Here is a 25,454-nt window from a genome sequence, read left to right as displayed (position 1 = left end):
AGGCCCAGCAGCGGCCGAGCGGTAAAGTCGCCGAGCACTGGTAGTTCGGCTCGAATTTCGAATCGAGCGAACGGACTAGCTGCCTGTGTGTTTTCGTGGTTTTCCCCATGTTTAATGTGTATGAATGTAACGTGTATGTGTAACGTCTTAGAAAGTCCTTCCATTTAGGCAGATAGCCCTCTGAGTTTGGCGTAATTAGAAAAACCTAACGTACTTCTGTTAGGTGGTCGCAGGCCACGAAGCATGAATTCCTGGGCCGGAGTCCTATCTCAGATTAATAAACATACGATGCCCTAACTTGTAAGTAGCATTCTGAGGGTGTAAATATCATTTCAAGGGGAAAAAAAGTAGTTCCAGTGCGGCGAGGAGTAGGGCGAATCACGCTACTTCCTGACAGGGAAAGGAAATTTCATTAGTGGGAGAAGCAAAACGACTTTATACGGGAATGAATGTAGCATGATCTGTTGAGCTAAGTAGGAATAAAATGTGTAAGTATTAGAAACCTGAAAGCATTGGGAAGAGCGAGACTCATTGTCGGCTAAATGTCCTGTTGGCTAAGTGCCCTTGTCGGCGAAATGTCCTGTCGTCTAACTGTCGTTGGCTAAATGTCCTGTCGGCTAGGTGTCGGTGTCGGCTATCTCGGCTAGGTGTCGGTGTCAGCTGAATGTCCTGTCGGCTATCTCGGCTAAGTGTCCTGTCGGCTAAATGTCCATGCCGGCTAGGTGTCTGTGTCGGCTAAATGTCCTGTCGGTTAAGCGTCCTGTCGGCTAAGAAGTTGTCGGCCAAGTGTCTACGACCGTTTCCAAACAGTTTCCTTAAGTTTCCTTGAAAAGTGCATTTCATTTTCTGATGAATTTATTTCTTCAATTATTATTTTATGTAATCTGAAGTCAGGTAAATTCACTTCGTTCATGTCTCAAAATGGGCAGCCATTTTGCTATCATTAATTAATTGCATATTCTCCATACGGATGCTGATCTGGCGAATAAGAGCATTATATGCTTATATTTAACTTGCTCATATTGGCTACTATGTTCAAAACGTTACCATCCGTACTTGAACTACTCAATTACTATCGAGCTCAAAATTTGCACGCACACTCATTCTGAATGTCAGTACAATGTAGTGAAGATATTTGATTTTGATTTTTTTTTTAAATTTAATATTCAAAGGATCTTTCGCACATACCTTCGTTTAATGACAAACTAAAACTTTCAGAATCTTACTGTTTGCACTATCGAATAGAAAGAGAAAAAAACATTTTAATCAAGTTTTAAGAGAATTTTAATTTCTGATTTAAAGATTTTCTGATTTTAAGAAAATTTCTTATTTTTCGGCTAACTCTATGAATATTTTCGAATATTGGAGGTAATAGAATCTTTGGAAGTAAAAGTGATTATTCATTGTGGAAAGATTACTTCAAGTTGAATAATTTAACATTAAAATTATAGAAATGAAAAAATAATAGTAAAAATTTTCTTGAAATAAACTTTTATTTAAAACTCATAAAATAATTAATGAACAAAAACAAATAGTTTGTCATATAGTTCAATGGAAACTAGAGATTAAATGTCTCTCAAAATTTGTCGACAGTTTTATATCACGTATAATAAAAGCGTGGAAAAATAAATATTAAAATCGAATAATAGTATTGCAATGTCAAAATTATGAGGCATTATCTTAATAAATTCATCAACAGCGTCACCTGTGATAAAAATTTGTAGATGAATTGTATGGATAGATTTATTTAATAACTTATGCCCATTAAACCATATGATAAATTATATTTATCCCTTTAGTTAATTATTTTATGCATTTTAAATAAAAGTTTATCTTATAAAATCTCTTTATTTTTACTTCTTTGTACAAAGTAAGGAGATTATTGTAATCACGAAAAATTTTCGGTATCATCTTTCAAAGGAAGTATCCATTTTGACTGTTCCCGAATGTATTTGAACTATTTTTTTACACTGCGTCAGTACGTGCGAGAAAAAAAAAAGACTGTTTGTTTCTAAAACGGATATTAAAATGGATTTAAAATAAGGGCCTCCTTTTTTCTTGACGTCTGTACATACGAATGTATGTATGTATGTATGTATATATCTCATAATTCAAAAACAATAAGCCGTAAAACGTTTGAAGTTTGTGTATGGAACTGTTATAACATCTTAGTTGTGTACTTTTCTTTTTTGTATTCGACAGCACCAAACGTATATATAAACAACGGTAGTGTACACAATGTTAATTCCTCGAACTCGATTCGTATTCAAACAAATGTCGTATACCAAACAAAATTTTCCACGTCCAACCAGAGCGTATATAAAGTTAGACTTATTTCAAAACTGACGCATAAAGATATACTTCTGCTATAATACCCCCGTGCATTAGGATGTAAAAGCTTACCTGAGTGTAACTATCGCTAACGAATCTGTGTATGAGGGAGGTCTTTCCGCATCGACTATCGCCAACAAGCACAATTTTGCACGAGCACTCCTCCATGCACTACTCAATTCATCCCCGGATAATCAGCACCTAAGAAAAAAACTGAATTATTGCAAATATTGTTAAAAACATACAGACATTTTTGGATTTTAATGAGCTTATAAAATAAAAAGTAGAAACATCTATGTCGTACAAGATGCAGCCCAAAAATAACATTTAAAAGCTACCAGTAGATTCAATTTGTTATTCAGGTTTTAAGCTTTTTGGTTACTCCGAATTTAATTGGCTGGATTCCAAGTTTACATAATTACATAATTTTTGACAATTAATAGCTTTCTTAATCGCCGTATACTTATGCATTCTATTTAGATATTCGTTGAATGTTCGAGACAATAATTTGCCTAAAGATTTCTTTTTAGGAATGTCAAATCCCTACTAGAATTAATACATTGTGAAAATTAAGGCCCCACATGAGACATGAAAGTCTAATTTTTTTATTTACACCCTTTGTATGTCAGTTATATGTTTACTGTAAATGAATTTCTGCTAAAAGTTTTAAAGCACTATGGGTTTTAGAAAATTAATATTATTAGTTTTTCTAACTATTCTGTTTGTTCAAATTTCTTTGTTTGAGATCAGATTTTGAAACTAGTTTTTGACCTGTCGCTATTTAAAGTTTAGGCATGTATGTATTTGAGATGACAATACAAAATTTCACAGTGATTGTTTCCAAATTTAAATATAGATTGTCTTTATGTGACGCTAAAGCACTCTTTGGTACGTACAAATATCAGCGCAACCACTTGCTGAGGTCATCAAAATTTTAGTTTGTTATCAAACTGTGGCAATCATGCTCATAAAAATCCTTTGGTTGTTAATCTGCAGTTTTTCTCATTTTCGTATTTGTTCCTCTTATTCCAAGTTCCAAAGTTTTCCAAGAACAAATCGGATTAATTTTTTTGTTAAGCTCAATACACTTGTAGAATTGACTTCAGCGGAAGAAACTGTAGTACAATTTGTGCTGGAGTACGGTATTTTGCAACAAAATCGCTGAAGGAATCGTAAATAATTTAAATCCTTTTTTTTAAATCTATAACCACGAGATTTCCACCAAAATAAATGACACAAACACGGTTAGAAATAGGTTTAGTGATTGAATCTCAGGATAAATATCCAATCAAAACATAAAATGTGTATTAATGCATATAATAAATAATATTTTGAATTATGTACCATCATTCTTTTACGAAAAAATTCATCAAACTACGCCAAAGTGGTTGTGCTAATATATAAATAACGAACATTTTACAACTGTTTCGCACATATCCTTCCTTAACGATCAAATGAATCAATTAGTCATTACAATTTTTTTATCTTCGTACCATGGATTGGCGGAGAATAGTAGTTTAAACAAAGTTTGTTAGGAATATCTGACTGGTATAAAAACGTTTCTCTGACAAAATAGATCGCTCAGCAACTAACAATGAAGTATTTTAAAATAAAAAAGATGAAGGAAATATTTTAGAAAATTAAATGTAATCATACGCCAGTTGATAGAGCGCAAGGATCCGAAAGAGAAGTAAGTATGTTACTGTGCTGATTAGAAGGAGTAAGTAATGCCCCCCCCCCATTTAGAGGCAATTATGTTCTTTCTTAATTTTTCTTCTTGCATGCGCTAAATTAAGATACACCTAGAAGACATTTTGATGTATGTTATTTAGATAACATACTTAATTAAAAATAAAATTCGAAGGACCCATAAAATTATTGCACCAGAATATTAACAGAATTTTAGAAAACAACACGTACAAGCAATTATATAGAAATGATACATACAGTATGGAACAGAAACAATTAGATTGTTTGAATCTGGCGCCATGCCGATATTTTTGCAGGTAGCGCGGTTAAAAACATATCACTTAGTAGCACAATTTAAAAACTTATGATTCAGCGTTAACCGGAAGAGCATCGAGCATGTCTGCATTATATTTTGCAAAAAATGTTGCAAATAATCAAACAAATGCTGGAATTCATGGATTACATGATAATGTAAGACGTAGCTCATTTTCATATAAAGAAATATTTCAATAACAAGAACTTCTTATATTAGGCAACAGAGAATACAAGGATGCTACCTCAAAAATTAATGTTTGTCAGTCTCACTGTCCATTACAAACCCCCGTTTGATTGTTTCCGCAACATGTGTTCTCTGTTTTCGGTGACAGTGAATGGCTTTCTGTGCTCTCCTAATTTATTGGTAAGCTATTTTTTACTACGGGAATACTTGAAGGCTAAGGTCTACACCCCCCGACTTCACGCTATACAGGAACTGAAAGATTACACCCGAAAGGAAACTCAAACAATTTCAGTGAATTTACTGAGGAAAGTCATCTATAGCAGTGTTTCTCAACTGGATTTACTCCAAGGGTCGGTAAAATATTTCGGTACGTTCTCGCGGACAGCTAAGTTTAATAATTCGACCCATTGGCACAACTTTTAAACAGATAGCTGGATATTTCGTTGACCAGTAAATATTTCTTGCGGACCGGCGGTTGAGAAACACTAATCTATAGCATCAGAAAATATGCATTAATTTTGCTTTGCTTCAAACAGAGCTCACCTGAATGACAGCTTGAAAAAGGTGACATGAATTAAAATGCTTGTTGTAATCCTTTACAAAGTTGTTATTTAATTCTCAACTAAAGTGTTTTTTTTTTCAGGTTATTAATGGTCTTACTGTTTCTGCCTTCCCTATGTTATAGTCTGTTACTTTAGATAAGACGCTTCAGGGTCATAGGAACCTTCTCTTTATTTGTGATCGTAACCATGTGTCGTCACCACATGTAGGGAATTAGGGAATTTAAGAAAATTACATGAATCGACTTTCATTTCACAGCAGACTTTGATAACAGTCGTAGCTGTGAGACATTGTTTGAGAGCAAAAAGTGACGTTGAAGTGCCTCTGCTAAAGTAGCAGATTGCAGAATGATTGCTTTCAATTTATTGAACTTTCTCTTCACAGCTTTGATTAAAAATCCGCAATTATTAGCCGTTCCACGATTATTTTTATTCCCGTTCGACTAAGAATGTTGTTATAACATTATTATTCTTTTTTAGAGTGTTTTAACTAAAATCAAGCAAGCCGAAAGTGTCTGTCGCACATGTATAATAGTAAATTTATCTATACATTAAACGAATTTTTTTTGTATAAAATTATTTTCGAATATTTCAAAATATCTTGGCAAATATTATTTGATAAGGTTTTTCAATATATCTTACGAAATCGTTAGTGCTTGACATACTCAACAATCTAGGACCAACTTCGCTCAGCTTACCTTCGCCGAGAGCGTTCAATTCTGCGAAAGTGCAATTTTGCGTTCGAAACCGTAGATGCCTTTCGAGTTATGGATGTTAACGTTCATAAACCTCATGAATAAGTTTCAGGTAAGAATCAATTTCAGGCGCTCATTTTTCAAAACGCCATGGGATATCTTTTTCCGATGATGGTGCTACTTATTCCTGACGTATCAGCAAATTTTGCATCGGAAAATCGTCTCCAAAACTTTTGCCAACATCCATCAAGCAGTGCCAAGCGGATAAGTACCAGTATCCGTCCATCCTTACAACGGAAACACGGGCAAAAAGGAGGCGAAACTAAAGTTTAAGAGGGAATATGTTATCGCTCAATTTCTTGGGTTCTTGCTAAGCCAGTAAAAATTCCTTTTCAGTCGATTTGAGGAGCGGATCGATGGAGTAAGAGGAATCGATGTTTTGACTGTTCCACCTATGAGTGAGTGGCATGATTGATGCGTTTTATATCGTTCAAAATTTCTTGGCAAAAGCTTTTATTTTATTAAATGTTTTCTTAAAGGTAAGAGTAAAATTTTCATTGTACTCGTTTATTCTGAGAAAAAGGCTTGAGGTTTATAAGAAAAAAAAATATCTTAAAAGTATTTTGTTTATACTCTGGTTACCTCCAGAATTGAATATATTACATTCCCCCCCCCCAAGTGTCATTATATCATTCGTTTTCTTATTATAAGTTAATAATGATTTTAGATCCCGCTCTTTTCTTTTCAGCTTTTACTGGAAACTTTAGCTTTTCCCACGAGAGATATAAACGATATAGTTGAAAAAAGAGGTCATGTTATAAGCGCTTTTTTGCATAATAACTGTTGGCATAATATGTGTTTACTTTATACCACCTTCTATCATAAATCCAAATAACACAACATATTTACTGGACAAATTTAACTATTTAATTGCCAGCACACTTTTATTTTAGACAACGTGAAAATGGATTCACATGTTGTGTTTCACGAATGTGAAAAAAAATGTTCGTACTGAGAAATGTTTATTGATATTTCACTTCACATGATGTATAAATTAAGAAATAATTGTAAAGATTCGAAATTGGTAGAACAGCAGTTTGTTGAAACACGGCTGCAAAAATAATATTAATACTTTACTTCTTGTCCTTAAAAAAATCTCCTCGTGCTATCATTTTAAATCTTTAAAGTTTAATAAAATCGTTTAAATCAAATTTAGATATAAGAAAAAATTTAAAAAATGACAGTGTCACAGTATAAAAATTATACCCCTTTTAGAAGACATATAACATGCGAATCCCATAAATCTCTCAAAAGATTCGAAATTCCGAAATCCAAATCTAAATGTTCTTTCCCGTTGTTTAGACTTCTCTAACCTAACCTAAAGAAGGTTAAGCGTTTTAAAATAAGACTTTCAAAAGTTTACGTTTATTGTTTAAAGTAGAAATGTTCATATAAAATATCTGATGCGAACACTACATATGACTTTCTCTTACAGCATGTGAAATTATACACATTTTTGGCTGTACTTCATTTAAGCTTATTTACTAGAATTTCATTAGAGATATATTTCTCATTGAATCAATATAGTTATCACTTCGTGGCAAGGCAAAAATACATAAAAACTCAAAATGTCTTCATTAAAAATTCTAAAATAAAAAAAAAATATTTAAAATTAAAAACAGTCAAAACGACTTTTGCAATTAAATTAGAAATTTTACTCCAAAACAAGCAATTCGGCAAACGGGCAGAAAGGAAAAATTTTCGGCAAAAAAATAAAGTTACCTTCCGGCCCCTCTGGGCAAAAGACATTGAAGCTGATGCACCAACTGACTTAATTCATTATACTACTAAAATGTAAATAAACAGCCACCACGATTGACCTAATACTACTTACACTTTTACAGGCCTGTTACATTTGTGGAGTATCTAAATCACTTTAAGTTACAGCATAATCTTTACAAATGCGGCAGAACTTATGATCGTGACCAATATGTCTTCGACTGCCACTTACTTCTTGTGTTCATTTTTGGAAAGCTACTGAGTTAAAATGAAATTGCTGTGTCAAAAACGTCTTGAGTAAGCCAAACAGAACAAATGCAAGTACAATTAAACCAGTGCTCATCTTTCTTCTCATGCCTCAGCTTTTGTTAGCACTTATATATGATGGCTTGCTTTCGAAACTATACGTTAAGGTATTATAAGTGTAAACTATGATTTATTGCTTTGTAATTTAACTGCATATTCCAAGCGTTCAGCTTTGGTTTTATATTTTGTATTTGCATTTATATATCATTTTTATAGTGCATATTATTGAAGTATGCGTTTTTCCTTAGTCTGTCCTTATTGAATATTTTGCCATATATGACTGATTTTGTATTACTTATGTATTTGCCCATTTACTTAAATTTTGTCATACATGACATTCTTCTTATAGCTCAAAGATTGTTACTGTGCATTACATTAGCTGCATATTGTATAATATATATGGTACCACTGGCTAATTGTTCTGCAGTAAAACTTATGCTTTGGTACATTTGACTTTAACATACTTTTCATAAGTTGCTTCATTTTTTATATCAGAACTGTATTGATTTTACAGTGGTACAAAAAAAAAAAAAAAAAAAAAAAAAAAAAAAAAAAATTATAAATTAAATTATTACAGAAACCGAGACAGTAACGAAAAGAGCACTGCGATTTGTCATTCTTGAGCGTTTCCTTTGCCATTTTGGTAGCATTTTAAAAATCTTAAAATTTTAAAAGTCAATGTTCTCCGAAATGTCGTTTTACCTCATTAATTGTTCATAAATGATGCTTCCAAGGTCATATTTCCTGCATGCAGCGTTGCTAAGAAAAAGAATGAGACAGTTTGAAGCAAATATATATTTCTACTTTTCTACTTTGCAGTATCTTCTCTTTGAGTTGTAAATCCAACAAAAATATAATGCTTCGCTCATGGCCCTCAGCTCCGGCTCAGCGTCATTATTATCGTTTTTGAATGTTACTTCTTTGCATGTTACAATATCTTTATACTTCTGTTCGTTGTTTCAATAGTTATTTTTCAGGAGGCTTAGGGTTTACATGAAGTTTGGAGAAAGAACAAAGAAACGAGAGAAATATAATTGATGGTAAGATATGTTTGTGTGCACGAAGAATATAACGACGTGAACGTGAAGTCTTATTTAAACTGAGTCAAAACTGAGCCGAAAATTAAAGAATAACAAATTATCATTAGATTAAAAGTATATTTTAATGTAGTGTTTTGCGTTGCAAATAATAAATATTAGTAATTTACAATAATTTACATGTATGCAACACACAGGAGTTATTTTTTATCAAAACGTTATCAATTTTCCCTTATATCTCTAATGTGAAACAGTTATTTTTAGTAAAGCTTTAGCATTTTTACCTTGATACATATTTACAAAATGTAATAATTAGTTTATTAGTAACGCCATTTCACTTCCCTTTGCTTAAGCAGTTGGTTATAAGATTTGAATAATAAATTTTTAACTTATTTTTTCAGGTTAAGTTCATTTAAAAAAATAGCAAAGAAATATGTTTTCTATTCCAATAATATTACTGAAATACAGTTCAAATAACTCTAATACATAAAAGAAACATCTCACTGCCTGACCTCATGCAACTCTTTCTAAGGCGCATTCTTATAAAGAGAAGTTCAGTCACTTTTCAGAAACTGCCTGTAACTTCAGAACCTGCTATTGATTTTAGGTCGACACTTGGAGTCAAAATGTCATTTTTGTATCTTACGTGGAGACTCTGAGAAATCTGCCTCGGGGGTGAATAAAAGAGCGTGACAGAAGCAGGTGTCGAGTAATTTACTCAGAATAATAACTCTTTAGCGTGAAATACTCTCCAGACATGTTATTGTGTCTTCTACAAATCGATAGACAGCTTTCGTAACTGGTCGTTTGAAGGAAAAAATAGAACAACGCATTAAAATTCGAGAACATCTTTGGAATGTTATAACTTTGAAAGCTCTTACTGCTGTAGATATTCAGAAAGAAATGGAATCTTCATTTGGGAATATATTGAGTTTGGATACTAATATGCAGAATAATTTGCTTTTCTATAAGACATCCGTTACATGGATCAAATTTAATTATCACAAAACAGTAATTATGCTGTTTAAACTTGTGCTCTGCATGCACTGAAAATTATTCCAATAGATTTCATTTGAAAAGGTTATAATATTTTAGTGAATTATCAGTTCAACAGTAAAGGCTAACGGAACGATTTTTTATTCAAAGTGAATTGTAGGTTTTTATGCTTATTAACTAGTTATCTAATTATTTTTTACTTTACTGCCAATTCTGCGTTCGTCTGCTCTCGCTAGTAGGCAAATTAGTTAATGTATATAATTATACAGTTCTTGAGTTTAAGGGAGAGCTTTGGCAAAAGCTGCTAATCATCGTGCCTTCTATTTTTCCTCCCAGCTTCCAATAACTTGAATCTACTTTAACCTTGCTAGTCGCAATTAAGTTAAAAACCTGAGCTAAATCTTGTATGTGAGCTTCGTTTTATAAATCTCATATTTTAATACTTTAGATGTATTATAATTTTACTTCGTATATTCTTGTAAATTATAGAAATTGTTTCTCTTACTACACCGTATTGTGAGGCTAACGTGTTTATATTGTTAGGCTAAAGAACTATTATAAAAAAGTATTATAAACCTTCTTTGTGTTGGTGTTATTAATTAACTGAAAGACTAGGATGAGATCATGATTCGCCTGGCTGTCCTCGTGGAGCCAATACGTATAGTTTACTATGTAAAGAACCTTTGTCATTTAGCGCACAAAGAAAACCTTTGACAAAGAAGGAGACATTTTACCATATAGCGGAAGAATTTAACTTCTGTTAAAAAAATTAAATAGTTTGTCAGCTTCTTTTTAATCACTCTTTTTCCTAAACAAATTTATTTTTAAGCATTGCATGTTAATGTGGGAACCCTTTACCCATGAATCATATTATGAAAACTACATTTTATTTTTCGTTGCTGCGGTTTTTATATAATTTATACTTAAATGGGTTTACACTACATACGATTATAAGAAAACTTGGCAAACATTAAAAAGTTATGATGTGAGATGTTTTGAAAAGTAGTAAGAGCATTTCTTTGCGATAATGCCGTTTATAAAATGAAATGGGCTGTTTTTATAATGCCATTAGGTTATTAATGCAAATAAATAGAAAATAAGTTATTTTCATTTTTACAGCAAATAACTCTGTGCAAATAACTTACTGGTGTTCAAAATTATGTTTACATACGCAAAAATGTAGCTTTCTCAATAACTTCGAAAATAAACTTTACAACTAGACTAGAAGAGAAACACGCTAATGTGACAATCAAAATCGTAAAAACAACCTTGTATTCAGCGTAGGTATAATGAAACACTCAATCGATTTCGAGGGCAGCTAAAGGTCCTTCTTCATCAGGAGAAAGAAATACCTAGAAAGAAGAAAATAAAAGAGAAGGAGTCACAGAAACACATGGTCCTTATCAGCACTGCACGTGGTTATAACTAGATTTTTAACCAGAGTTGCACTGGCCGCCTACTTTTACTGAGCCAGGCTATCTGATCGAGCATGAAAAAATTAGCGAAGTTAAAATAGGGAGCGAGGGGCAAATGCACCTTACGCTCAAAATCTGAACTTCAAATAATGGAAAGCAACCACTGCACGGATTTTTATACCCTCTGGTAGTACCAAACGCGAGGAGGTAACGCCATCTATCGGCAAAAATAACTGAATTAAGATAGTAGAATTTTAAAGGCATTAGGATGAACTTCAAATCATTAACTAAACCTGCTAAATCTTTGTCAATGTGAAAAGCCTCAAGAAAATTCAATTCACCTATGGAAGAAGCCTTTTGGATAATTTTTGCAAATCCAAAATCAAAATTATGGTTAAAAGTCCAACTATGATACGCTATTGAAGACTTGTTAATTTCGCTGACATAAGATTCATGTTCCTTGATACGAAACTTCAACGCTCTTTTCGTTTGGCCGATATATCTTAAACCACACTGACACGATATGCTATAAATTCCCCTAGAATTCAAGACAGGAACGCAATCTTTTAGAATCGAAGGGTGAATTTTATTAATAGGGGAGAAACCGACTTGAAAATTGAATTTCTGGAGAATCCGTGCAATTTTATAGCTAACAGAAGGATAAAATGGAAGCACGACAAGGTCATTAATATTATTTCTAACAGTGGAATGTCTTCTTTGATGGGAATCTGAAAATTTTTAACGGCTTTATCAATAATCACGGGAGAAAAATCCGCGGTCAATCGCAACTGCTCTCAAATAATTAAGTTCATTGGTAAGCAAAGATTCAGAGGAACAAACTTTAAGCGCGCGGAATACATAATAGTAAAAAGAAGCCATTTTTTGTTTAACAGGGTGGCATGGGGTACCCCATGCCAAGTCATGGGCAATTTCTTTTAGTTAGTTAAAAGTTATCGCTTATTTCTTATTTTTAAGCCCAAGTGGAGGCTTTGTTGTAAGCCCAAAGAAAAGGGCCTCCTGTTCATCTTATTTTGAGTAACATAAAGGGTAGTTAACCCTTATTGAATGTACTATTCCTGATATTGGAACTAAGCGATTGGTCGCTCAACAAGTCACTGTGTTCTTCGCAGTTCCTTAAGCAGAATAAGAAAGAATAAGAATATGAAGATGAAATATACTAGATTTCATCAAAAAAGATGAAATCTAGTATATTTCATCTTTTTTGATGCAAATATGCGGAGTACCACAGTGTTGTGAGGATATTGGTCGTAATTATTTTGATATTGTTCTCCCAAATCATTGAATTGGAAGAGATTCCTGAAATTTATGCCTTCTGTATTTACCAAATCTGGCATCTTTCGATTTCTTTGCCTTAGATTTTATGAAACTAGACGTGTACAGGAGGACGTTTACAAACATTGATCAATTCAAATTTCGCATTTCAGTGGAGTGAATAAAATTGAACCGTGTTACAGAGACTTTTAAGGTCGTTCTGAACTAGAAAATATATCAGAAGCGATTGGAGATTTGCTTAGAATGGAAAGAATACATTGAAATTCTCTGAAATGATTTTACAATCGAGTATTTCCTCCTATAATTGTTATTTCCGTGTATAAGCGTGTATAAGCATGTTTTCTTTTTCCAAAAAGGGGTCGAAATAAAATCATTCGATAAAGTAGATCATTTAAGAATCAGAACTAATGGTAAAATAAAATAATTAAGTTTTATTTTTATTAAGAAACTAAGTAATAAGTTATCGTAACATAATTCTTAGGCTTTAGACTATGGAACAATAATATGTGTTGTAGAGCAATTATTTTTATTCCGGAGCAAGAAATATAAAAATTCAGCAAAATGCCTTCGATGGGATACGAACACCGGACCTTCGGGTTTTTAGCCACATTTGCTTCTAGTTACACCATGAAGGTTCATGATAAGGAAAGAAAAAAAAATTAATTTTCCTTCACTTAAAGAGTGACTTGGGAGGAGGGGTAACCATTTACCAAATGCAAGTGGTGACGAATTAACTTCTCCCAGATTTTAGTTCAGATGCCAGTTGTAGAACGATTACGTGTTTATTGGAGCAGGAAACATAAAAATCGGCAATGCTTTTTCCAGGATTCGAATATTAGACTTCTCCGACTGCTACCCGGACATTCTCCCAATTAGTCCACGAAAACAAGTTTTTTACAATGTAAGCCACATTTGCTATTCAACTAAAAAATAAAATAATCGTTAATAATAGGTAAATCTTTAAATAATTGTATATACAATGTCAGTCGAGTGAAACCCTAAATGGAAAACCCTAAATCCTAAATGGATTTATCATTTTCCTGTGTCTGATTATACTGCAATTCTGTTAACTACAGTAAAATTTGTAACCTATTGTTCCAATGATAAGAAAGTTCCTCCCTTTTTCCCCTTTCTTTTAAATTTGATGATGTCACGTTTGTTTTTCCACATTGAGTTACTTTCTATTTCTTTTGCAATTTCTAAGAGAACATAGTTTTCTTTAGTTGCTTTGCTTGGCGATCTTATTTAATGACAAAATATCCTTAAGCTTCGTAATCCCTGATCTCGAAACATCTGCTGTAAAAGCTTCTTGTACAAATTCTGGATTGAGTCGTTTGATTTTCTACGTGCTTGATGACTTCAAAATGATTTTATCCCCATATCAGAGATTTTCGGTATCTATTTTGAAATTTCTTGCCGCGTGTGATGAAATTCTGTACAAAAAATAGTTTCCTTTTTCATTCTTTGTTTTCTACTTTTCTTCACTTTGATTGTATCGAATACTGAGTGCGTGGAGTAATGATAATGCTATGGGAAAATCTCATAAACAAAAATGAGGGATATTCGGAGCTATTACGAAGCTGTATGTATCTAGTATATATTGTGTTGTAATAATGACTTATACTAACGTGAAAGAAATAAGATGAGAGATAATTCAAGAATGTCTGATGCAAGCTTACCTGTTTCAAGCTCTGTACTTTCGCTAACTATAAAGAAAAGATCTGTAATATTAAGAGATATAAAGAACTTCGTTTAGTGCTTTTAATTTGCTTAGCTTGTTAATCGGTAACAGACAGATTAAATCTGAAAAAAAAAATAGTTTATGCCTCGTCGAATGGCAACAACTGGCGTGTAGAAGAAAAAAAATATTTTATGTCGAGCAATGGCAACGGATTCTGATATTTTAAAACATTTGGAAGAGAAATACCTTACACATTATCCAGAGGGAAAACATTCCTTTTAAACTACTGAGTTTTTCTGATTAAACTTGAAACAATTACATCTGTCGCTTTGAACCGTGGCAACGTATTGCTTTTAAATCGCCGAATTCGTTAATCTAAAATTCATTAAATTAGCACTAACTTTGAAAAAAATGAAAACAAATCAAAATTTAACGATATGAAAGAGCAATAAAAGCACTCCTTAGTATTGTGGTCTTTATTTTTAATAACGTATCAGAATAAAAAATTAAGAAAAAAGAAAAAAAAAGGGGGGTCTAAAAGATTTCAGATTTTAACGGTCGGCCAGAACTTTTTGTAAAGCTTTTTTACGATCTCGCTGAGCTCGCAGTTTACCAGTCTGCTCTTACACTCCCTTCTACTAAACAATTTATTTTATATTCTGTCTCTTTAATATTAAGCAGCAGTTTCTTCGTATTTACACCATATATATTACGACAGCAAAATTACAAAAATGCTAAAAGCAAAGTAGTAGCGTACGTTTAAAATTCCCCGATGTAGCGTTAAGTGTTGGCATATACGTTTTTTCCTTTTTAGCCCAAAAAGGCGTTAGACACAAGGGCTATTAGTCTCAAAACACATTTTGCGTCGTTCCACTTTCCAAACTGTTGCCACCAAATATTATCGCTCTGTATTATATTTAAAGAAACTAAATAATGAAGAATCTGCATGAATATTTCTCGCATTATGAAAAAACAATGCTACCTAGAGCAATCAAATTTTGAATAGCGTAGTCCTCCAACCGAACATGGACACTCGGATGCCTGAATTTTGAATTTCGAATTTGTTTTATTATCTATTTCAAATTTTGTAAAACTTTAACGAATTTTGATAACCAACACAATAATTTTGAAAGCAAACAACGACAACGCTGTATGGAAAAAAAATATCTCCAGTGCGCGACACTGTATCTAAAATCTAGTTTTAAAAATATCATTGCTCCTATAATTATACACATTGAGGTTGCTACAAGTTTGGAACATTTAAAAATAATTCACGAATGCAATTTAATTCAATGCATTTGAATTTGGAATTAGTATTAAGAATATATTTATGGTACCACTTAGTATTGCTAGTGCAGAAAGAAGTTTTAGCAAATTTAAAATAGTACAAACTTGTACATATTCTTCAATTCACGAAGAAAATCTTTCGCACATAGCTATGCTACGAGCATGTTTTCAAATGTCACAGTTTTATGGTAACATGACTGTTCGTTCAATAATAGCTATTCTGTTTAAAACATGGCCACTTGGAGGTATGAAATCAATTACAGTAGTTATAAATTAGATTTTGAACACGTTACTGACGATTTTTTCTTAATTAAAAGCAAGAAACCTTATTAAAAACGCTTGGAAATTAAATGACATTTTATTATATTATTTGCACTACTATTTATACTATTTGAATGTTGTTTGACATCTTTCAGAAAGGAATTGTTTAATCGGTTTTACTTCAGATCTATAAATCAATATAAATTTCATTTTTCTGAATATGTAAAGCTGTGATTAAATATTATTATTAAAGTTTGGTTATCATGATTTGAAGTACAATAAACCACCCAACCCATATAGTGGTTGGCGTCGCTAACCGGCTTGGGCGGACTACAGGTCAGACAGGTACGGGTCTGCCAAAAGAGGTACAAACGATAATGCTAATATTGATAGAGGCAAGCATGTATAAGTATCTGTGTTGAAAATGAGGAGTTGTTGAAAACTTAAATAAAGGAACGTTTATGAAGATGTTGGGGAGAGTACCACGAACTGGCTTATCAGCTGTGTATTACTTACACAAAGGGTAAAGAACTTAAGCATTTACTGCCGAATATTAAAGTCGATAAATTTTAAAAATTTAGATTTTGACTTAAAAGCATTAAAGAATATATACTTTATTATTTCATACTTCGTACTAACTTCTTTGATGTCATAGTAATATATATTTGTTCGAATGGCTGGGGAAACCTGGAGGCCAAGAATACGTTTATTGGTACATTGAGGTTCTTTAAGGGAGCGATTTTTTTCCCCTCCATTTTCGATGGCTCAGCATTAGCCAAGTTCTCAAATTGCATATTTAAGGCATAATCAAAAATTTATGCACATAGGTTCCAAGATGATTAGATAAATATATGAAAACTAGGAAGGCAGGCGGTCATATGAAATAACAGCTGTTTTAGATATTATACTATTTTCTAGTGTTAAACAACAGAGAAAATGTTAGAGAAGTACAGTTCAGATTTATTTCTCAAAATGCAAAGTATTGCCACATTACCTCAAAAGAATCCAGTTAAAAAATGCAAAATTATCATACAAATAGAGTAATCTAATATTAGAGAAGAAAGTCATACTGTACTTGCTATACATATATTACATAACAAGAAAACAATCAAAAATTTATGCACATAGGTTCCAAGATGATTAGATAAATATATGAAAACTAGGAAGGCAGGCGGTCATATGAAATAACAGCTGTTTTAGATATTATAAATCGTAATTAAAATGATTTCTGCAAAGGTGTCTGCTAATTCAAACTGAATTACTCAGGGCAGGCGGCGAGGACGCGCCTTATCTTACTTCCCCACGGGGTTTCCCCATTCTACTTGCTTAATTGCTTAAAGTAGAGTGCAATGAAGGAAACCACTGGCGGTACATTTCTTAAGAGCCACCGCTAGCTCAATCAATAAAGGTGATTTAAATAATAAAATGTTAATTCACATGTCAAAGATCTCTTTGGTCATAACATTTCGTGTGTAGATCTTTCCATCATTTTTAAGCTCGCTTTGCAGTGGACCATCAGTTATTTTTATTTTCACGTCCGTTCTTTCACGAACTCTTGAAGAGGAACTCACGAACTCTTGCGTTCAGTTGTAAACCATTTCAAAAACAGGTGATTTCTAATGCAAACAAATGTTCACGTTCTCCTTGACACCTCAATTTCGTTCAGCTGAAAATTCAGTTTAAAATACAATGTTGGAATGAAATCGGAAAAAATTTTAAACTCTTTACGCGAAAGGATATTTTGCATAGGAGTTTGGGTAAACCTACCTGATGAGATGTACTACGCACAACTCGTTAGTTGGTTTCGTCTCCTTTAATTTCTCAATGTTTGCAAGTTTCTAGGTAATTCATATGTAAATATAGTTAAATGCATAATAATCAACACTTGTATGAATTAAAAATATTTAAATGTTCTTAAATATCATAATAATTTAATTAAAACAATGATAACTGCATGTATGGTATCAATGTATATGGACAATTTGAATGCCGTGGCAACTTCACCCCATTGGCTAGTACAGTTACGCAAGCAACCAATGAACAATCGGCGACACACAGACACTTCAGCCGCATATAACAAAGATATAAGCTAAAGCGTTTAATAGATACTTGAATTCATATGTGTCCTATCGATTCAGAACCTAAGTTATAATGAATCCTTTTTAAATCTGTAAGAAAGGTGATTGTTATCTCCGGTAAAGAAAACTAAGGATACAGTAAACGCACTTCCAGAGCAACAAAATCTGTTTTCCTTGTAATGTATAGAAGATTTTGGGAAGAAAACTAAAGGGACTATTGTTGTCTGCAAAAGGAAATTATACAAATCCTTCTCTTTTTTGAGTAAAACTTTTAGCTCTGCAAACTTTCATCTTATTTTTTGCATTTCTGGTAATTTTGCTTCTTTTCAATATCCGCCTTCTTGTTTATAATTCTTCTTACGTTCTTTGCTTTTCCTCTTTGATACTGTCTTTCTTTTCATAAATCTGATAATATATTTTTGTTCTTCAAAGGCCTCTGTTTTTTCTTATTCCTCTCAATCCTTTTCTTATTTATTCTGTCATGTATTTCAAAATTTAATTTTCACTAGTAGACTATACTCTGGATTCCAATATCAAATCTAAATTTACCGTTGCACAGTTTTGTTCTGCGTTATTTAAAAATGTATTATTAACATTATACAAAGCTTAGTTCAAGAATATTGTTTAAAAATATAGACTCTGTATATAAATCCGTACATTTGGCATATTGAATCTATAATTTAAAAGCTTAGTTGAATATAAAGCTTAGCATATTAAAATAAATGTTTGCATTATCTGAAAATGAATGTCTTGCGAGTAACGTCACTACACTCACTCATCACCATGACTCAAGTATTGACGTCATGAGACTACATCTTCCGCTTCTACTCTTTTGATTTAGATGGATATATAGCTCTGACTCTTTTGATTTAGATGGATATATAGCTATGTATAGTAGTAGCCGCCGTGTTCGGTATAGTGGCTAATCATACTGGTTGCCATATCATTGGGCCCAGGCTCTAATTCTGGAAAACTCTTGAATATATATTAGTATATAGTTCCTTTTTTTCATTTAAAATTCTAGTGAACAAAAAATCCTCTTGAATGATCTGACGGTAAGGGAAGAGAGGTGAGAAGCCCACAGACTGTTTCCCGAGACTCTCTGCATCAACACTGGTCTCGAGATACATAGTTATTGCAAGAGGATTATATTTGTACTACCGGTAGCGAAATTTTGGTACTTACTTGTTCTTGTAACAATTTCCCCAAGTAAACTATTCTTGGTTGAAAATGAAAAAAACTACGACAAGATAAATTTATGAATTTCTCCGTAAATTTCGCACCAAATTTTACAAAATTTAATATCTAGGCATAATTTGAGTCGTAGAATCGAAATATGGTAATAAATTGGTATGTTATTTCAGAAAAAGTTCGATTTTGCGTCAAAACACCTATGTTAGAACAATGCTATATATAAATCTAATATATATTCTAAGTCGTTTTCGAGACATGAAAAAGGCAATTTGAATTTTGTCAATCAGCCCAGTAAAACGGAAGATATAGAACTTTTTTTTTCGCATTGTACTTTGTAAGGGGTTTCTGTTGATTTTTCTAACAATTAACTTTTAGTTAAAAGTTACTTTCCTATCTTCCTGAATTTCAGCTTACAACTTCCGGCCAGAACGTATTTTTAGAATCGCGTTTGAATGCAAATGAGGAGAAGTATTTAACTGTGGAGTTCTACTGACTTCGTGAGAGAGCCAGAGATTCTGACTAACGCGCTTTCGCCTTTTTAGACTACTCTCTCTCTCTCTTAAACTATTATTACGATCGGCGGTACGTTAGGTCCTTGATAGCTTCGCCGTTATTTAGCATTAAGAAGCCAACTCTGTTAGATTCTTGATAGCTTCGGCTATATCTTTTTGCTTAAGATTAGTTTAGTTCTTAGTTTCCTGAGTTCAAACCCGAGTGGAAACTCGGGTAATCTGCTTATATAGCTGCATCTGCTTATATAATCTGCTTATATAGCTATAGATATAGCTGCATATCTGCTTATATAGCTGCTGTTGAAATCTGCTTATATAGCTTATATAATATATAGATGATTAAAAGATCACGGAAAATACAGTTTGTTTACTGGAACTTAATATCTTTCAAAAGAAGCATTTTATAATATATAGCAAACGATTTTATAAAAGGCATCTGTTGAATAATTCAATTAAAAATGTTTTTGTTTTTACAACATCTTTCTGTCAAGAACTATTAATAGAATGTTTCTTAGATCTTATTCCTTTTCTTAGACTTTAAGCCAAATATTTGCATTTGATTGACTAATATGGTAAATATAATTTTTGTTTAATATATATTACAGAGAACAATATAACGAATATGATTCTTGCAAAGTTGTGACTCCGGTTTTCAACAGCATTTATTTTACGTACGCATTAATTCTTGAGAGCATTATAATGTATTTCTCCCGCCTTCTTAACATGCATTCGCAGTGTAGTGATCAGCAACCTGGGTGTGTATTCCAGAGGTCCGAGGTTCAATTCTCGGCGAAAGCGTTGCTCATTTTTCACTTCTCCTGCTTCCAAAAGAATACCTATCTCTACAGTGGCGGCCGAACTAAAAAGGGTTGTGGATGATGATTCTCCTCACCCAGGATTTAGCTATTGGGTCTCCTAAAACCCCAGTCACCATTTAAAAGGGGGTGTATATAAGGTATTTCTCCCGTCTTCAGCACGCTGGGCGCGTATTCCAGAGGTCCGTGGTTCGATTCCCGGCGAAGGCGTTGTTCATTTTTCACTTCTTCTGCTTCCAAAAAATACCTAATGTCTCTACAGCATTATTTATATGTAAAATGCGTATTCTTATTATTCGATCCGAACAAAAGTATCTCCAACACTGGCTATTATATTGTTTCCTCACAGTCAGTAATTTGAAGGATTTTCAGCAAGTCTAAATTGTATTTGTAAAATTACTAGGTATTTGTTGAAAAATTTCGCAGTGCCCCACGCCAGGATTCAAGCTCTGGACCTTCCGATTACCAGGCGGATGATCTTCAATTATAACTTGAATGTAATCTGCCAGGAAAGAAACAAAGTCCTTATATTCTCCCCTAAAGGGATACGCGTTCCGTACACATGGGAATACAATAGTTTTTAGTTGACTGATTGGGTGATTTACTTATTTTTTAAAATATAAGGAAATTCATGTGGAACACCTTTATGTCTTTGTGTAATGTAAGCCAGTAAATAAAAGTGAAAAAGCCAAAAACGATGCTTATCTTATTAAGGAAAATAAACGTTGAATTGAGGAAATATAGAAAGCCAACAGTTTGCGTGCTGTATCTACGGTTTTCAGTAAAACAGTGATAGTTTTAGCTATAAAATATCCATATGTTTTGCAGGCGTATAGTTATTTCTTACTTTGCTTTCGTAAACTTGCGCGATAGTGCTAATAACTTTAAAAATCATTGTGTTCAGAGGTTTTTTGAAAGGTGTATGTATTGAAAAATTATCATTGTGTCTTTTCATAAATACAAAGTTATAACTTTATGTTACATATATACTGATAGCACAATACAACGCAATGTGAAAAACGGTATAGGAGCTTTTAAAGATAAGACTTTTTAAAGCTTTTAAATTGTGTACCTCATAAGAACAAAAAATATATAGACCCTCATAAAAGCATTTTCTGACTAAACACCAGTGCATCTGAAATGGGGGTGTTTATAATCAATAAAATATTTTAAATTATTGGTCTTCAATTATATTCATAAGTGAAAATTTTACATTATAATAAAATGTAAGTATACTATATATTATAGTAAAGAGTGGGCAATAATACTAAAAACAAATGTAAAGATTTATTATTATGACCATTAATATGATAAATGAGTCTGTTTCATTGTATTTTGTCTTTATCTTCATTAATTTTAAGCAGATTCATTTTATTCAGGTTCTGTCGCAGTCTTGCCCTGTAATCAATAACATGACTGAAAATTCCGTTTTCCGAAGATATATTATGTTGAAAAGCATTAAAACTTTTATTATTTTGTCGGAAATATACTTACATTTATCTTTTCGTTTTAACAAAAAAATGCATAAATTATTTTTTTTGAACTGATCATGCGGTTTACGTGATGTGAATTATCTAAAAGCTGATCTCGTGCCCGAAATAAAAAATCAAACAAGTTCTAACAAATTCTATATAGGTTTTTAAGCTATCCAACTAAATTAAAATGTTAAAAGACGTGCCATTTTACATTTATTGAAATCTAGTTATACATGTACCCTACTTTGAGAAAACCTATTTTAAGAAACAAACAAGACAATGAGAAAGTATAATTTTTAAAAGGCAATGGAGATTTTAAAAGGCAAATTAATTTAACAGTTACTAAAATTATAAAATACTTAATTATTCAATGATTAAACTGGTTTTAAATACATATAATACCAAGGAAGACCACTGACCTGGCCTTAGCCTCACAGTATGTTATCTTCCTGGCAGAAACCATCTACTTTCTGCTTCACCCAGTTCCGAGAAGCAGCTAAGAGCCTCATAAAGTCTACGTGTAAGCTTGGATGTTGTTGTTCGGGGAAAGAGTATCCTGTTAGGAACTACTTAAAATTAAGCAAAGAAGCAATCAAAAGACTGTTAAGAATCGCTTTTAGAATAGACAGAAACTTGTGTTAGATAAAGTAAAGAAAGGAGGACTCTGCCTGAAAAATTAACTACTGTGAATTTTCTGGACTTGCTAAATGTCTCCATGCGGATGCTAATCCTGACACAACTGTCATATATTTATGGAGCTTTTGTAAAGTACTTTATATGATGTCGCAGAGTTTTAGAATATAGCTAAATTATACATGCAGAATACCATGTTTAATCCTTTCGCTCCCGGTGGTCTAACACTGAAACTACCTATTTGAAATTCTATAGAATGTAATCCGCTGGCTTTCTTGAGCACAACGGTGGTTTCTTGCAACACATGCATAAACAGGTAACACAGGACGCCATCGTATAGGCATCCTGTGCTTATAGGTATTATTATTTTATAGGCGTCATCGTATAGGCTTCTGATGATTTTATGACGCGTAGAGGAAATGCCAGTATAAAATGTTTGCAACTACCTACTCAGGTCTTTTGTCAGGGTTTATGAAGTTATGAGTTTTATTATGTCAAATAAAAATATCACTAGAAAGTGTATCACTTTTATAACGCTAGAGTAAATCGCATCATATCTCTGAACGACAAGACTATTTGGCGTGGGTTTTAGATTGAAATTTGAGTGGTGCATGCGAACTGCTGCGCAATCTTGATGTTGTACTCTAAATCTCCATAATTTTTAAAGCTGCATTTTATACGCAATGGAGACAGAAACAAATGTAGTAAAGTAAATGTGAACAGATAATGAAGCAAGTACAGCTAGAACTTGATTTTCGTCTTGATGTTTTTCTTGCAACTAAACGAAATCATATAATACTCTTATACGTAAAGCTTTGGCAACTTTTTTTCCACTTCTTATTATTCTGCAAATTAAAAAAATAAGCCACACTTGAATTCAGATCTGTTACTTTAAATAATTATAATAACAATTATTATACTCTGAAATATGATAATAACTGCGGCAGTCTTATTATCAGGTGGGAATTAATTTCTATAGCATACAAAATTCTCACCGAAATTTAAAATATTATATTTCGAACAAAGCGTTTTTTCTCATTTCATACAGTGACATTAGAACTTTCAAACTTTCTTATAACATAAAGACTAGCATTATTATTTTAAATAATGAAACTGAAGAAAATGTTTAAAATGTAAGATAAGGAAATGATTTTAACTTTAAACGTTTATTTACTTTCTGGTTTAGCCTTATCATTTGATTCATATATTTATTCGTGTGTAAGTAAATTTTGAGTATTTGAATTATTCATGATTCAAGAAACTCCATTGATCCTAGTCGGAAATGATAATTAAATTTGGGTTCTCTATTTCTCAAGATTGCTTCATAGTTCAATTATTGATTTCTTAAATTAACAAAATGAATACAATTCGCTTTCGATTCCATTACTCTGCAGAAGACTTAAAGATAAATACAATGAATTTTAATATGAAATAGGATGCTAGATTTAAACAATTTTACTAAAACGCAATTCTGCTAAAATATAATCCCTTTAAATCTTCTAAAATGTAACTTTGTAACAGAATGTGATTATCCAATAACAAATCTCAGTTTAAACCTAGTATTCTATTTCTAATAACATGTAGAATTACTAGTTGTCATAATGCATTATTATCTACATGCAGAAGAAAGGAGTACATTTCTCTAGAGAATTTAATTTTATTCAAAAAATTCTTAAACTAATAAACCATTGTTTGAAAATTATAATTTTCTTCCAATAAAATGTAGAGGACTGAGTTATTCTTCCTCTTTAAGAAATTAAATAAGAATTCCAATTCGAAACCTCAGTGAAACCATTAAAAATCATTAACTATCTACTAATAATAAGTATTTTTCCCTCTCTTTAATGGTCTTCGATTGTGACAAGTTAAAGAACAAAAAGCCATAAATCAATTTCCTTTATTATATAACGGTTATAGACGGTTCTTAATACAGGATACACGAACAACGATAGAAATAACTTCGAAATTCGACTAAGTGTATAGTAAAAAATTGATGGTACAGTTCATCAGCACATTCTAAAAAACTAAATCTTATAAAATATAGAACTCGCCATCACAGTAATTAATATAAGAGATGATGCTCAGTTGGTTAGAGTATGTTATTTGAAAGTGGCAACGTACGTCAGAGCTATCTGTCTAAAATGAAGGAAGCCTTCGTGGAGAATTTTGCAACGAAATTTGTTCGTATTCAAGATAAACATAAAGAAATCTACAAATAACACTCATGCAACCTGCAACCAGTCCGTTCGCATGGGTTTGAACTCAAGTTAAACTACCAACATTTAGTTGTCTTAACCACTCGGTCACTAATAGGGCTTCTCAGATAGAAGTAGATTTTATATGAAATATTTCACAAAGATTTGTTTTAAATGCGCAATTTATCGTATAACTGCATATTTTTATACTCATAGCTTATTTAAAATTTTACTATTATTTTAAGTGTTTGTCTAATTTCATAGGTTATGTGATGTTATGCATAAATGTAGGGGCTACCAATTATGATAGAGTGTACGATTGATACTAGTCTTTTAAAAATGCTGTATGAAAGAAGCAAATGAATGAACATTATGTTCCTCGGCCGAGAGCTCAGAAGGTGTAGAAATACCGACTGTTATTAAATGCACTAATTCGTATTAAACGCAGAATCACCATTATAAAAAGCGTTAGCGAATTTAAAATAAATAGTATTTGTAAAAGGATCATCATAACTTAAGTATAAGGAGCAGGTTTTCAACGTTATGTAAAAACATACGTCACGAAAACTCAAAAGGCTTTTATTATTTTGGGATTTAGAAAATTCCTAGATGGTGAAACAAATACTAAATTGCACAGAGAGGTGACTACATAAAAAACCATTATATAAGGTTTTTATTATATTCAATAAGTAGTTATAAAAACTTATTTGTAGTTTTTACTGA

At 32.3% G+C, this 25,454-nt stretch overlaps 1 protein-coding gene across 1 annotated transcript in view; it reads right to left on the bottom strand.

The window, feature by feature from the left end:
• The window catches only part of LOC118185065 (ras-like GTP-binding protein Rho1), a 724,791-nt gene that overhangs the window by 281,952 nt on the left and 417,385 nt on the right, over positions 1-25,454 (bottom strand). Inside the window, exon 2 of the mRNA XM_085818447.1 lies at positions 2,404-2,532. Coding sequence (XP_085674573.1) covers positions 2,404-2,499 — 96 coding nt within the window. The 5' untranslated portion in view covers positions 2,500-2,532. The remainder of the gene's footprint in view (positions 1-2,403; positions 2,533-25,454) is intronic.

This window comes from Stegodyphus dumicola, chromosome 6 (assembly GCF_044657685.1).
Source record: "Stegodyphus dumicola isolate Sdum_Otavi_A_Nest chromosome 6, ASM4465768v1".
Lineage (NCBI taxonomy): Eukaryota > Metazoa > Arthropoda > Arachnida > Araneae > Eresidae > Stegodyphus > Stegodyphus dumicola.
Note: the sequence above shows the minus strand (reverse complement) of the source record. Positions and strands in the feature narration are given on the sequence as shown.